The sequence below is a fragment of the Microcaecilia unicolor genome, chromosome 1, assembly GCF_901765095.1.
Source record: "Microcaecilia unicolor chromosome 1, aMicUni1.1, whole genome shotgun sequence".
Lineage (NCBI taxonomy): Eukaryota > Metazoa > Chordata > Amphibia > Gymnophiona > Siphonopidae > Microcaecilia > Microcaecilia unicolor.
The window spans coordinates 557,130,411-557,143,721 of NC_044031.1; the positions used below are offsets into that span (position 1 = coordinate 557,130,411).

General features: G+C 49.1%; 1 protein-coding gene across 39 annotated transcripts in view; it reads left to right on the top strand.

Moving 5' to 3' along the window:
• The window catches only part of RIMS2 (regulating synaptic membrane exocytosis 2), a 1,685,778-nt gene that overhangs the window by 1,613,703 nt on the left and 58,764 nt on the right, over positions 1-13,311 (top strand). For 2 of the 39 annotated variants that reach the window (XM_030217909.1, XM_030217917.1), the window contains exon 1: positions 12,238-12,343. The exons of 36 other annotated variants lie outside the window; for them this stretch is intronic. In XM_030217909.1, the coding sequence (XP_030073769.1) occupies positions 12,238-12,343 (106 nt within the window). Of the gene's footprint in view, positions 1-12,237; positions 12,344-13,311 lie in introns of those variants that run through there. One more of the 39 variants, XM_030217927.1, reaches the window with a different exon arrangement.

Consider the following 13,311-nt stretch of genomic DNA (forward strand, 5'->3'; position numbering starts at 1 on the left):
AAATAAATAAATATGGAGGAAAATGTATATTTCTTTATCACTCTTGAATTCAGATGAAAACAATATCTGAATTCAAGAGAGCTTGGGACAAGTACATAGGATCTCTAAGGGAGTGATAGAGAGAGTAGATGGCATGGATGGGCAGACTGGATAGGCCATATGGTCTTTATCTGCCTCCATTTTTTTCTGTTTCTATCATTGATAGAATTGTATGTTGCTGCTTTTGAAAGAAAATGAGTAAAAATGAAAATAAAGATAAAAAATAGCATCAATTGAAGCAACTTGGCAACATACATGTCTATGTGTTGGCACTTAAATGTATAAATTGGTATTTCATAACCTAGTTATATAATTGCCAACACATAGATGTGTATGTCTTCCATTTTTGAAACCTACACGAACGTCTAAATGCTCACAACTAAGTACATAGTCTGCAGTCATTTGGCCCAGTTGATTTTGGAGAGAAAAACACTGGGCAGTTAAGGGGACAACCTCCTATAATCCCTCTTGCAAAGCATTGCCCAAAATGAGCAGTTTTACAAAGCTTATACGTACCGAGGAGCAGTAGTAAATCTCAATATTGATCACAGGCCAACCGATATTCAGCATTATTGAACTGGCCAGGAATGGCTTTTGGCCTGTTAAATAGTACTTAAATGGCTATCTGCGAATATTTAGCAGAAGATAGCCAGCTATCTCCCGCTAAATATTCCCAGTGAGCGCTTAGTGGATAACCGGCTATATCACGAATATTCAGTGCATCGCCGGCTACGTTTAGTAGCCAAATTGGGCTGCTGAATTAGCAGGTCTATCTTTGGCCGGTTTAAACTTAACCAGCCAACGCTGAATATTGACTTGGCCAGTTAAGTTGAAACCAGCCAAAAATAAACCAGATATTCAGTGCTGGTCACTGGAAGCAGCCTGGCATTGAATATCTAGTTTCAGCACAGATTTGTAGTTGTGTACAGCTGGGTACAGTATATTTTTTGCTATTCATGGAGGACTCACCATACAATATAAGGAGGTTATGATGTGATGTGTTACTGGAACCTTTTATGTGAAGCCCACTGCAGTGCCCCCTAGGCTGCCCCACTACTCTGCTGGGATATCTGTTTGGCCAGTCTAGTAAGACTGCTGGCCTTAAGACATCCCCATGGCTTGTTTTTGTGCGTTTTTCCCTTGGACATTTTTTGTTTGAAAGTGACCCTAAGAAAGATGCACTGAGCACAAAAACATCTAAAATAGGGCAATTATCAAACCAAAAGACCCCCTCAGGTAATAAATAGTCGTTTGAGATATGGCTGTTCTTTGTGAAGGTTTGTTTGAATAGGAACAATTTGTGGATTTGTATATTCCTATATATTTCTTATTTTGGGTGGTAAGGAGTTCCACCATTTGATTCCTAGGTAAGTGAAGCCTGCAGAGTGGACAGTTTTGTAGATCACTTTTTTGCAATTTGGGAGGTGTAGTCTGAGTCTGCAAGTTTACAAGAGATACCGGATGTGGCACACTGAGTAAGCAGAGTGAATGCAAGATCCAAGATAAGTACTAGCATAGAAATATAGAAAATGATGGCAAATAAAGACCATATGGCCTATCTTTTCTGTCCATCCGTATCATCTACTATCTATTCCTTTTTCTTAAAGATCATATGTACTGCTCCCACATTTTCTTGAATTCGTCACCACCACCTTCTACAGGGGGCCGTTCCTAAGAGAGTACTCCTTGACTACTGCAACCTACTCCTTACTGGCCTCCCACTTAGCCATCTATCCCCCCTTCAATCTGTTCAGAACTCTGCTGCACGTCTTATATTCCGCCTGAACCGATATACTCATATCACCCCTCTTCTCAGGTCACTTCACTGGCTTCCAATCAGATACCGCATACAGTTCAAGCTTCTCCTTCTTACCTACAAATGCACTCAGTCTGCAGCCCCTCATTACCTCTCTACCCTCATTTCCCCTTACGTTCCCGCCCGTAACCTCCGCTCACAGGACAAATCCCTCCTCTCAGTACCCTTCTCCACCACCGCCAACTCCAGGCTCCGCTCATTCTGCCTCGCTTCACCCTATGCTTGGAATAAACTTCCTGAGCCCTTACGCCAAGCCCCCTCCCTACCCCATCTTCAAATCCTTGCTCAAAGCCCACCTCTTCAATGTTGCTTTCGGCACCTAACCTTTATACCTTTCAGGAAATCTAGACTGCCCCTATTTGACTGACTGTACATTTGTCCTTTAGATTGTAAGCTCCTTTGAGCAGGGACTGTCCTTCTATGTTAAATTGTACAGCGCTGCGTAACCCTAGTAGCGCTTTAGAAATGTCAAGTAGTAGTAGTAGTACTCCTGTCTATCCCCTTTCACCTTCATCCTATGCCCACTTGAAGCTTCCTTTCATTTGAAAGAGACTTGCCTCTTGTGCATTTATGCCATGTTGCTATTTAAATGTCTCTATCATATCTCTGCCACCTTTTTTCCAAAGTATACATATTGAGATCTTTAAGTATGTCCCCGTACTGTTAATGATGAAGACCATTGACCACTATTGACCATTTTAGTAGATGCCCTCTGGACTGACTCCATCCTATGTGTATGTTTCTGAAGGTGTGGTCCTCAGAATTGCACACAGTACTCTAAATGGTGTCTCACCAGAGACTTATGGAGAGGAACTATCACCTCTTGTTTCTGCTGGCCACTCCTCTCCCTATGCAGCTAAGTATTCTTCTAGCTTTTGACATTGCCTTCTCTACCTGTTTGGCTACCTTACAAGCATCAGATATGATCACTCCCAAGTCCCACTCTTCTTGCATGCATAAAAGTAGAGACTTGAGGACCTGAACATGTATACCCTGGAAGAAAAGAAAGACAGGGGTGATATGGTACAGATATTCAAATATTTGAAATGTATTAATATAAAAACAAACTTTTTCCATAGACAGGAAGATGGTAGAACTAGAGAAAATTCATTGAGGTTGCAGGAGAGCCAACTCGGGAATAATGTCAGAAGTACTTTTTCATGGACAGGGTGGTAGATACCTGAAATGCCCTTCTGTGGAAGGTACATAAGTATTGCCATACTGGGACAGACCAAAGGTCCATCAAGCCCAGCATCCTGTTTCCAACAGTGGCCAATCCAGGTCACAAATACCTGGCAAGATCCCAAAAGAGTACAAAACATTTTATACTGCTTATCCCCAGAAACAGTGGATTTTCCCCAAGTCCAATTTAAAAATGGTCTATAGACTTTTCCTTTAGGAAGCCGGCCAAACCTTTTTTAAACTCTGCTAAGCTAACCGCCGTTACCACATTCTCTGGCAACGAATTCCAGAGTTTAATTACACATTGAGTGAAGAAAACTTTTCTCCGATTCGTTTTAAATGTACTACTTTGTAGCTTCATCACATGCCCCCTAGTCCTAGTATTTTTGGAAAGCATAAGCAGATGCTTCACGTCTACTTGTTCAACTCCACTCATTATATTGTAGACCGCTAGTCTATCTCCCCTCAGCTGCCTTTTGTCCAAGCTGAAGAGCCCTAGCCGCTTTAGCCTTTCCTCATAGGGAAGTCGTCCTATCCCCTTTATCATTTATGTCGCCCTTCTCTGCACCTTTTCTAATTCCACTATTTCTTTTTAAAGATGCGGCGACTAGAATTGAACACAATATTCGAGGTGCACTCGCATCATGGAGCAATACAAAGGCATTGTAATGTCCTCATTTTCGTTTTCCATTCCTTTCCTAATGATAGCTAACATTCTATTTGCTTTCTTAGCCGTAGCAGCACACTGAACAGAAGGTTTCAATGTAGCATCAACGACGACATCTAGATCCCTTTCTTGGTCTGTGACTCCTAACGTGGAACCTTACATGACGTAGCTATAATTCGAGTTCCTCTTTTCCAAATGCATCACTTTGCACTTGCTCACATTAAATGTCATTTGCCATTTAGATGCCCAGTCTCCCAGTCTCATAAGGTCCTCTTGTAATTTTTCACAATCCTCCTGCGATCTAACGACTTTGAATAACTTTGTGTCGTCTGCAAACTTAATTACCTCACTAGTTACTCCCATTTCTATGTGTTAAATATGTTAAAAAGCAGCAATCCCAGCATAGACCCCTGGGGAACCCCACTAACTACCCTTCTCCATTGCGAATACAGACCATTTAACCCTAATCTCTGTTTTCTATCTGTTAACCAGTTTTTAATCCACAATAGGACCCTACCTCTTATCCCATGACTCTCCAATTTCCTCTGGAGTCTTTCATGAGGTACTTTGTCAAATGCCTTCTGAAAATCCAGATACACAATATCAACCGGCTCACCTTTATCCACATGTTTGAAAATGGTAATGGATTTCAAAAATGCATGGGAGAAATACAAAGGAATTCTGTATAGAAGGCATGGAACAAAAGAAGTTTGGCAGTGATCAGATGGCAGTACCAGTAATTTGGAAGCAAAGCCAGTGCTGGGCAGACTTCTATGATATGTGCTCTGATTGTGGCTGGACAGATTTGGATGGGCTGGAGTGAGGCTTCGATGACAACTTCAGAAGCTGGAGAACAAGGATAATGCCGAGATTTACACTATGTGCCCTGAAAATGGCAAGGACAAATCAAGATCAGATACACATATGTAGTATCACATCATACCTTACGCTATGAGTTTATCTTGTTGGGCAGACTGGATGAACCATACAGGTCTTTGTCTGCCGTCATCTACTATGTTACTGTGTAAAAGTACTTCACCCACTGTACTGTAACTCTTCCTCTGGTTTTTGTAGTCCAAATGCATGACCTTCATTTTTAGCATTGAATCTTAGCTGCCAATTCTAGTCCATTCTCCAAGTGTCACTAGATCCTCCTCATATTATCCACACCATCAGGGGTGTGTGTACCCTATTGCAGATTTTGGTATCTTCTGCAAAGAGGCAAATCTTACCAGACAGCCCTTTGGCAATATTACTTATAAAAATGTTTAAAAATCTGGCTCAAAGACAAATCCCTGTGAGACACTAGTATGAAACTTAAACCTTCCTGGCTTTATTCCCCAGACACCCTGTCTGAAAAAATCTTAACTGTTTGGCCACTAGTCTAACTCTTTGGGGTAGTATATCCTTGGCTTCTCTGTTGAATGGTCGTTGGTTATATATGACTGTATTCTCCGAGGACAAGCAGGCTGCTTGTTCTCACTGATGGGTGACGTCCACGGCAGCCCCTCCAATCGGAAACTTCACTAGCAAAGTCCTTTGCTAGCCCTCGCGCGCCCGCGCGCACCGCGCATGCGCGGCCGTCTTCCCGCCCGAAACCGGCTCGAGCCGGCCAGTCTTCTTTTGTCCGCACTCGGTACGGTCGTGTTTTCGCCGTGTCGAGCCCCGGAAAGTCGACCTCGCGCGTCCAATTTGTTTGAACGTGTTTTTTTCCTTCGGGAAAGCTTTGTCCCAGTCGGGAAGTGCTCCGGAAACCCCCCGCCGGGTTTCGTGTAAATCCTCCCCGTACTTCCAGCTTTTTTGCCCCGGTAAGTTTTCTTTCGTCGTCGGGGTAGGCCTTTTTTCGGCCTCGGTCGAGATTTTTTCTCCCTCTAAATTTGGTGCTTCGAATTTCGCCATTTCGGCTTTTGATTTCGCCGGCGTGATTTTTCCGCCCATGACATCGAAGCCTTCCAGCGGCTTCAAGAAGTGCACCCAGTGCGCCCGGGTTATCTCGCTCACTGATCGACACTCGTCGTGTCTTCAGTGTCTGGGGGCCGAGCACCGCCCTCAGAACTGCAGTCTGTGTTCCCTGCTTCAAAGGCGGACTCAGGTAGCGAGACTAGCCCAGTGGAACGTGTTGTTCTCGGGCTCTTCGTCGGCATCGGCACCGGGATCTTCGAGTGCATCGACGTCGTCAGCGTCCAGACCATCTTCCTCGGCCGCCCCTGCATCGAGTGCATCGAGGCATCGGGCCTCTGCATCGGCGCCGAGACATCGGATAGCTGCATCGACGTCGGTGGTACCAGGACCTCGTCTGCTGATGTCGTCGGACGGTGGTGCATCGGGTGGAGTGCAGGTGAGGGCTGTCCATTCCCCTGCTGGTGGCGGTGAGCCCTCGGGTGGGTCTCCGCCTACCCTGAGGGCTCCTGCGGTACAGCCCCCCCGAGATCGACCTTCTTCAGTCTCGGCCCCGAGGAAGCGACGGGTGGATTCGACGTCCTCCTCGTCGGTGCCGGGGAGCTCCGGTGACATGCTTCGGAAGAAATCGAAGAAGCATCGACACCGGTCTCCTCCCCGTGTCGGCACCGAGAGCTCTGGGTCGCCGAGGGATTCGGCACCCAGCAGGCATCGGCACCGAGAGGACCGCTCACCCTCTGTTCAGGAGGTGTCGATGCGCTCCGCTCTGGACAGCCCGGAACAGCCTCCACGCCCGGAACAGGTACTGACGTCGACGCCTGCATCGACCTCTCAGCCTTTCTCTGCAGCCGCTCTAAACGAGAGCCTCCGGGCCGTTCTCCCAGAGATTCTGGGAGAGCTGTTGCGCCCTACCCCTCCGGTACCGGCGGTGCTTGCGCCACCGGTACCGTCGAGCGTGGCGCCGGCTGGCCCATCGCCCAGGTTGAGGTCCCCGACGTCGGTACCGCGTGCGGTACCGACCGCGGCCACCTCCCAGGAAGGCTCCCCGAATACGTCGGCGGAGGGAGCTTCGCCGATGCGGGCGAGGGAGTCTACCTCTCGACGCCCCCATCGTGGACAGGGTTCCACGGAGTCGAGCAGGGCGAGGTTGCAGACACAGGTCCGTGAACTTGTGTCTGACACCGAGGGTGAGGCCTCGTGGGAGGAAGAGGAAGATCCCAGATATTTCTCTGACGAGGAGTCTGGGGGTCTTCCGTCTGATCCCACTCCCTCTCCTGAGAGACAGCTTTCTCCTCCCGAGAGTCTGTCTTTTGCCTCCTTTGTCCGGGAGATGTCTACGGCCATCCCCTTCCCGGTGGTTGTGGAGGACGAGCCCAGGGCTGAAATGTTTGAGCTCCTGGACTATCCTTCTCCACCTAAGGAAGCGTCCACTGTTCCCTTGCACCATGTCCTGAAGAAGACATTGCTTGCGAACTGGACCAAACCATTAACTAATCCCCACATTCCCAAGAAGATCGAGTCCCAGTACCGGATCCATGGGGACCCAGAGCTGATGCGCACTCAGTTGCCTCATGACTCTGGAGTTGTGGATTTGGCCCTAAAGAAGGCTAAGAGTTCTAGGGAACATGCTTCGGCGCCCCCGGGCAAGGACGCTAGAACCTTAGACTCCTTTGGGAGGAAGGCCTACCATTCCTCTATGCTCGTGTCCAAGATCCAGTCTTACCAGCTCTACACGAGCATACACATGCGGAATAATGTGCGGCAGTTGGCGGGCTTGGTTGATGCTCTTCCCCCTGAGCAAGCCAAGCCTTTTCAGGAGGTGGTCAGGCAGCTGAAGGCGTGCAGAAAATTCCTGGCCAGAGGAGTTTATGACACTTTTGATGTTGCGTCCAGGGCCGCTGCTCAAGGTGTGGTGATGCGCAGGCTCTCATGGCTGCGTGCCGCCGACCTGGAGAATAGAGTCCAGCAGCGGATTACGGACTTGCCTTGCCGTGCGGATAACATTTTTGGCGAAAAAGTCGAGCAGGTGGTAGAGTCTCTCCACCAGCGGGACACCGCATTCGACAAGTTCGCCCGCCGGCAGCCTTCAGCTTCTACCTCTACAGGTAGACGATTTTTCGGGGGAAGGAAGACTGTTCCCTATACTTCTGGCAAGCGTAGGTACAATCCTCCTTCCCGACAGCCTGCGGCCCAGGCTAAGCCCCAGCGCGCTCGCTCTCGTCAGCAGCGTGCGAATCAGCAAGGCCCCGCGGCTCCCCAGCAAAAGCAAGGGGCGAGCTTTTGACTGGCTCCAGCAGAGCATAGCCGACATCCAAGTGTCAGTGCCGGGCGACCTGCCTGTCGGAGGGAGGTTGAAAGCTTTTCACCAAAGGTGGCCTCTTATAACCTCCGATCAGTGGGTTCTCCAAATAGTCCGGCAAGGATACACCCTCAATTTGGCCTCTCAACCTCCAAATTGTCCACCGGGAGCTCAGTCCTACAGCTTCCAGCACAAGCAGGTACTTGCAGAGGAACTCTCCGCCCTTCTCAGCGCCAATGCGGTCGAGCCCGTGCCATCCGGGCAAGAAGGGCTGGGGTTCTATTCCAGGTACTTCCTTGTGGAAAAGAAAACAGGGGGGATGCGTCCCATCCTAGACCTACGGGCCCTGAACAAATATCTCGTAAAAGAAAAGTTCAGGATGCTTTCCCTGGGCACCCTTCTCCCCATGATTCAGCAAAACGATTGGCTATGCTCTCTGGACTTGAAGGATGCCTACACACACATCCCGATACTGCCAGCTCACAGACAGTATCTGCGATTTCAGCTGGGCGCACGCCACTTCCAGTACTGTGTGCTACCCTTTGGGCTCGCCTCTGCGCCCAGGGTGTTCACAAAGTGCCTAGCTGTGGTAGCAGCGGCGCTTCGCAGGCTGGGGGTGCACGTGTTCCCATATCTCGACGATTGGCTGGTGAAGAACACATCCGAGGCAGGAGCCCTGCAGTCCATGCAGATGACTATTCGCCTCCTGGAGCTACTGGGGTTTGTGATAAATTACCCAAAGTCCCATCTTCTCCCAGTGCAGAAACTCGAATTCATCGGAGCCCTGCTGGATTCTCGGACGGCTCGCGCCTATCTCCCAGAGGCGAGGGCCAACAACTTGTTGTCCCTCGTCTCGCGGGTGCGAGCGTCCCAGCAGATCACAGCTCGGCAGATGTTGAGATTGCTGGGCCACATGGCTTCCACAGTTCATGTGACTCCCATGGCCCGCCTTCACATGAGATCTGCTCAATGGACCCTAGCCTCCCAGTGGTATCAGGCCGCCGGGGGTCTAGAGGACGTGATCCACCTGTCCACGAGTTTTCTCGAATCCCTGTATTGGTGGACGATTTGCTCCAATTTGACTCTGGGACGTCCCTTCCAAATTCCTCAGCCTCAAAAAGTGCTGACCACGGATGCGTCTCTCCTGGGATGGGGAGCTCATGTCGATGGGCTTCACACCCAAGGAAGGTGGTCCCTCCAAGAAAGCGATCTACAGATCAATCTTCTGGAGTTGCGAGCGATCTGGAACGCTCTGAAGGCTTTCAGAGATCGGCTGTCCCACCAAATTATCCAAATTCAGACAGACAATCAGGTTGCCATGTACTATGTCAACAAGCAGGGGGGCACCGGATCTCGCCCCCTGTGTCAGGAAGCCGTCAGCATGTGGCTCTGGGCTCGCCGTCAAGGCATGGTGCTCCAAGCCACATATCTGGCAGGCGTAAACAACAGTCTGGCCGACAGGTTGAGCAGGATTATGCAACCTCACGAGTGGTCGCTCAATTCCCGTGTGGTGCGACAGATCTTCCAGGCGTGGGGCACCCCCCTGGTGGATCTCTTCGCATCTCAAGTGAACCACAAGGTCCCTCAGTTCTGTTCCAGGCTTCAGGCCCACGGCAGACTGGCGTCGGATGCCTTCCTCCTGGATTGGGGGGAAGGTCTGCTGTATGCTTATCCTCCCATTCCTCTGGTGGGGAAGACTTTGTTGAAACTCAAGCAAGACCGAGGCACCATGATTCTGATTGCTCCCTTTTGGCCGCGTCAGATCTGGTTCCCTCTTCTTCTGGAGTTATCCTCCGAAGAACCGTGGAGATTGGAGTGTTTTCCGACCCTCATCACGCAGGACGAAGGGGCTCTTCTGCATCCCAACCTCCAGTCCCTGGCTCTCACGGCCTGGATGTTGAGGGCGTAGACTTTGCCTCTTTGGGTCTGCCAGAGGGTGTCTCCCGCATCTTGCTTGCTTCCAGGAAAGACTCCACTAAGAGAAGTTACTTCTTTCATTGGAGGAGGTTTGCCGTCTGGTGTGACAGCAAGGCCCTAGATCCTCGCTCTTGTCCTACACAGACCCTGCTTGAATACCTTCTCCACTTGTCTGAGTCTGGTCTGAAGACCAACTCCGTAAGGGTTCACCTTAGTGCAATCAGTGCATACCATTACCAAGTGGAAGGTAAGCCGATCTCAGGACAGCCTTTAGTTGTTCGCTTCATGAGAGGTTTGCTTTTGTCAAAGCCCCCTGTCAAGCCTCCTACAGTGTCATGGGATCTCAATGTCGTTCTCACCCAGCTGATGAAACCTCCTTTCGAGCCACTGAATTCCTGCCATCCGAAGTACTTGACCTGGAAGGTCATTTTCTTGGTGGCAGTTACCTCGGCTCGTAGAGTCAGTGAGCTTCAGGCCCTGGTAGCCCAGGCCCCTTACACCAAATTTCATCACAACAGAGTAGTCCTCCGCACTCACCCTAAGTTTCTGCCAAAGGTTGTGTCGGAGTTCCATCTGAACCAGTCAATTGTCTTGCCAACATTCTTTCCCCGTCCTCATTCCTGCCCTGCTGAACGTCAGCTGCACACATTGGACTGCAAGAGAGCATTGGCCTTCTATCTGGAGCGGACACAGCCCCACAGACAGTCCGCCCAATTGTTTGTTTCTTTTGATCCCAACAAGAGGGGAGTGGCTGTAGGGAAACGCACCATATCCAATTGGCTAGCAGATTGCATTTCCTTCACTTACGCCCAGGCTGGGCTGGCTCTTGAGGGTCATGTCACGGCTCATAATGTTAGAGCCATGGCAGCGTCGGTAGCCCACTTGAAGTCAGCCACCATGGAGGAAATTTGCAAAGCTGCGACGTGGTCATCTGTCCACACATTCACATCTCATTACTGCCTGCAGCAGGATACCCGACGTGACAGTCGGTTCGGGCAGTCAGTTCTTCAGAACCTGTTTGGGCTTTAGGATCCAACTCCACCCCCCGAGGGCCCTGTTTGTTCTGTTCCAGGCTACACTCTCAGTTAGTTGGTAAATTTTTTAGGTCAATCTCAGTTATGTCCTCGCCGTTGCGAGGCCCAATTGACCAATGTTGTTGTTTTGAGTGAGCCTGGGGGCTAGGGATACCCCATCAGTGAGAACAAGCAGCCTGCTTGTCCTCGGAGAAAGCGAATGCTACATACCTGTAGAAGGTATTCTCCGAGGACAGCAGGCTGATTGTTCTCACAAACCCGCCCGCCTCCCCTTTGGAGTTGTGTCTTCCCTTGAAGTGTATTGTCTTGCTACATACTGGACTGGCCGGCTCGAGCCGGTTTCGGGCGGGAAGACGGCCGCGCATGCGCGGTGCGCGCGGGCGCGCGAGGGCTAGCAAAGGACTTTGCTAGTGAAGTTTCCGATTGGAGGGGCTGCCGTGGACGTCACCCATCAGTGAGAACAATCAGCCTGCTGTCCTCGGAGAATACCTTCTACAGGTATGTAGCATTCGCTTTTCTTCCTGTTCTTGTTTTAATATACTGATCCATTTCTTAAGGGACTGCCTTATGTAGATTGTTCACTGACTACTGTAGAGTATGCAGATTTCAGCAGCAATTGTAAGCACCTTTTTGGTGTTTTTTATACAAATTTTATACACATACTGAGCCCTTGCAGCTTGAAGTTAATTTCCAGAAAAGGCAATTAAATGTTATTTATGAGCCAGATTTGCACAAAGGACAAGCCAGCAATTCTGTAATGTGTATGTGAAGGAGAAAAGTCAAATCTGCAAAATATGTGATTTGGGAGTTAAACATAGTCATTACCAGACCAGGATGACAACCTGGATGAGGAAAGGGAACACCGCCCTGATAGTAATGTAGGGTGCACTAGTTGTTAATGGTATCTTATTCATAAAATGACAGAGGCAGAAAGAACAGCAGGAGCTAGCAGAAGGCAGCTCATTATTATCTGCTGAATGATCATTGGTGCTGAGGGGAAGTGGAGCACTAAAGGGCTGAATGGCTGCTTGGCTAACAGACAGCAGTGTCCTGCCCACCTTAGCTCTGGAGAGAGGCGGAAAGCAGGAGGAGCGCCCATTCCCCACTCAGTGCTGGTGGAGTGGATGCAGCGACCTCTTCTCCCAGCCTCGATCGCCAGGACACGGAGCAGCCGCTTTGTTAGGGCCCCTCCCTGCGGCTTGAAGCAGAATCGGCTCCATTCGCAACAAGTGCCCAGAACGCGCGTGGAGGGAAGGATTCCCCGGACCAAATCGCCTGGTAGCTGAGCCCGCGAACCGCCAAGACGCCTCGTATCCTGTACCGCGTTGCAGGCGGCTCGTCTAAAATGGGCAGACAGCACCGGCAGGACAGCGCGGGGCTCCGCATGCAGCGCTCCCAGAGCCGCAGCAGCCTCTCCGCCTCCTTCGAGGCGCTCGCCGGCTACTTCCCCTGCATGAACTCCTTGGAAGACGATGAAGGTGAGCGAAGCTGTTCCGCGCTGACCCAGTGCTCCGCTGATATGTAACGAGTGGGAGTCTTCGTTAAGGTCAAGGGCAAAAATGATCTTGGGCTTAGTCCGATGGAGATCACGTTATTTGTAGTAAGGTTTTACCGGTTCTGCCTGAAGAAATACATAACATGATTGAAGTAAAAATGGAATAGTAAGAGCAGGAACAAAGAAATGATAGGATAGTGAGAGGGCAATAACAAAGACAATTGATAATCCAGGTTCTGCTGCTGGTTTTGTATTGTCTCTGGTCAAGTACATTTCTTGCCTTGTGGGAGGACAGTATATTCTGGTGCTGTAACAGTGATTTTTTTTTTTTCTTTTCTTCTTTCTCCTTCTTTCTGGGAGGTCTTTGATTTTTTTCTCTTCTGGAAATGTTCATCTCTGATGCTTTTGTATAGTGCAGCAGGAAGTGTATTATTTTTCTAGTCCTTCAAAAAGGGGTGACTTAGAAGCTGGACAAAAATCTGCCAGTAAAGCTGGTGTATCTATAAGGTTAGGCATTAATCAGATTAAGGTGAAGACCCTTGTAGAGAATGCCTGTTTCAGTATTAGAACTCACAGTGTGCAAGACAAGTAACCCTGCAGTTAGTTATTCCTTGATGAAATCTGATACTAGTATTACAGCTGCAAATAAAAACACAGCACTCTTAAAGTTCAAATTCTGGTTTGCTCATATACTGTGAAATACAGTTTTCCTATCCAATAGATTTTTGTAGAAGGATGTACTATATCCAAATTGAGCTGCCACATCCGCTACTGAGCAGAAATTGCTTTGTTTGGGGGAAAGGAGGATTTTCATGCCACCATTTAGATCTTCGTTATAAAAGATCACAGTTCTGTATTCTGATTTTCATTTAATGTTAATATACCTTCCCTTTTACAAAGCCGTGCAGTAATGCCCGCACAGCCCATTCTAAGTGAAGGGATCTTTTACATAGGCATGGTAGC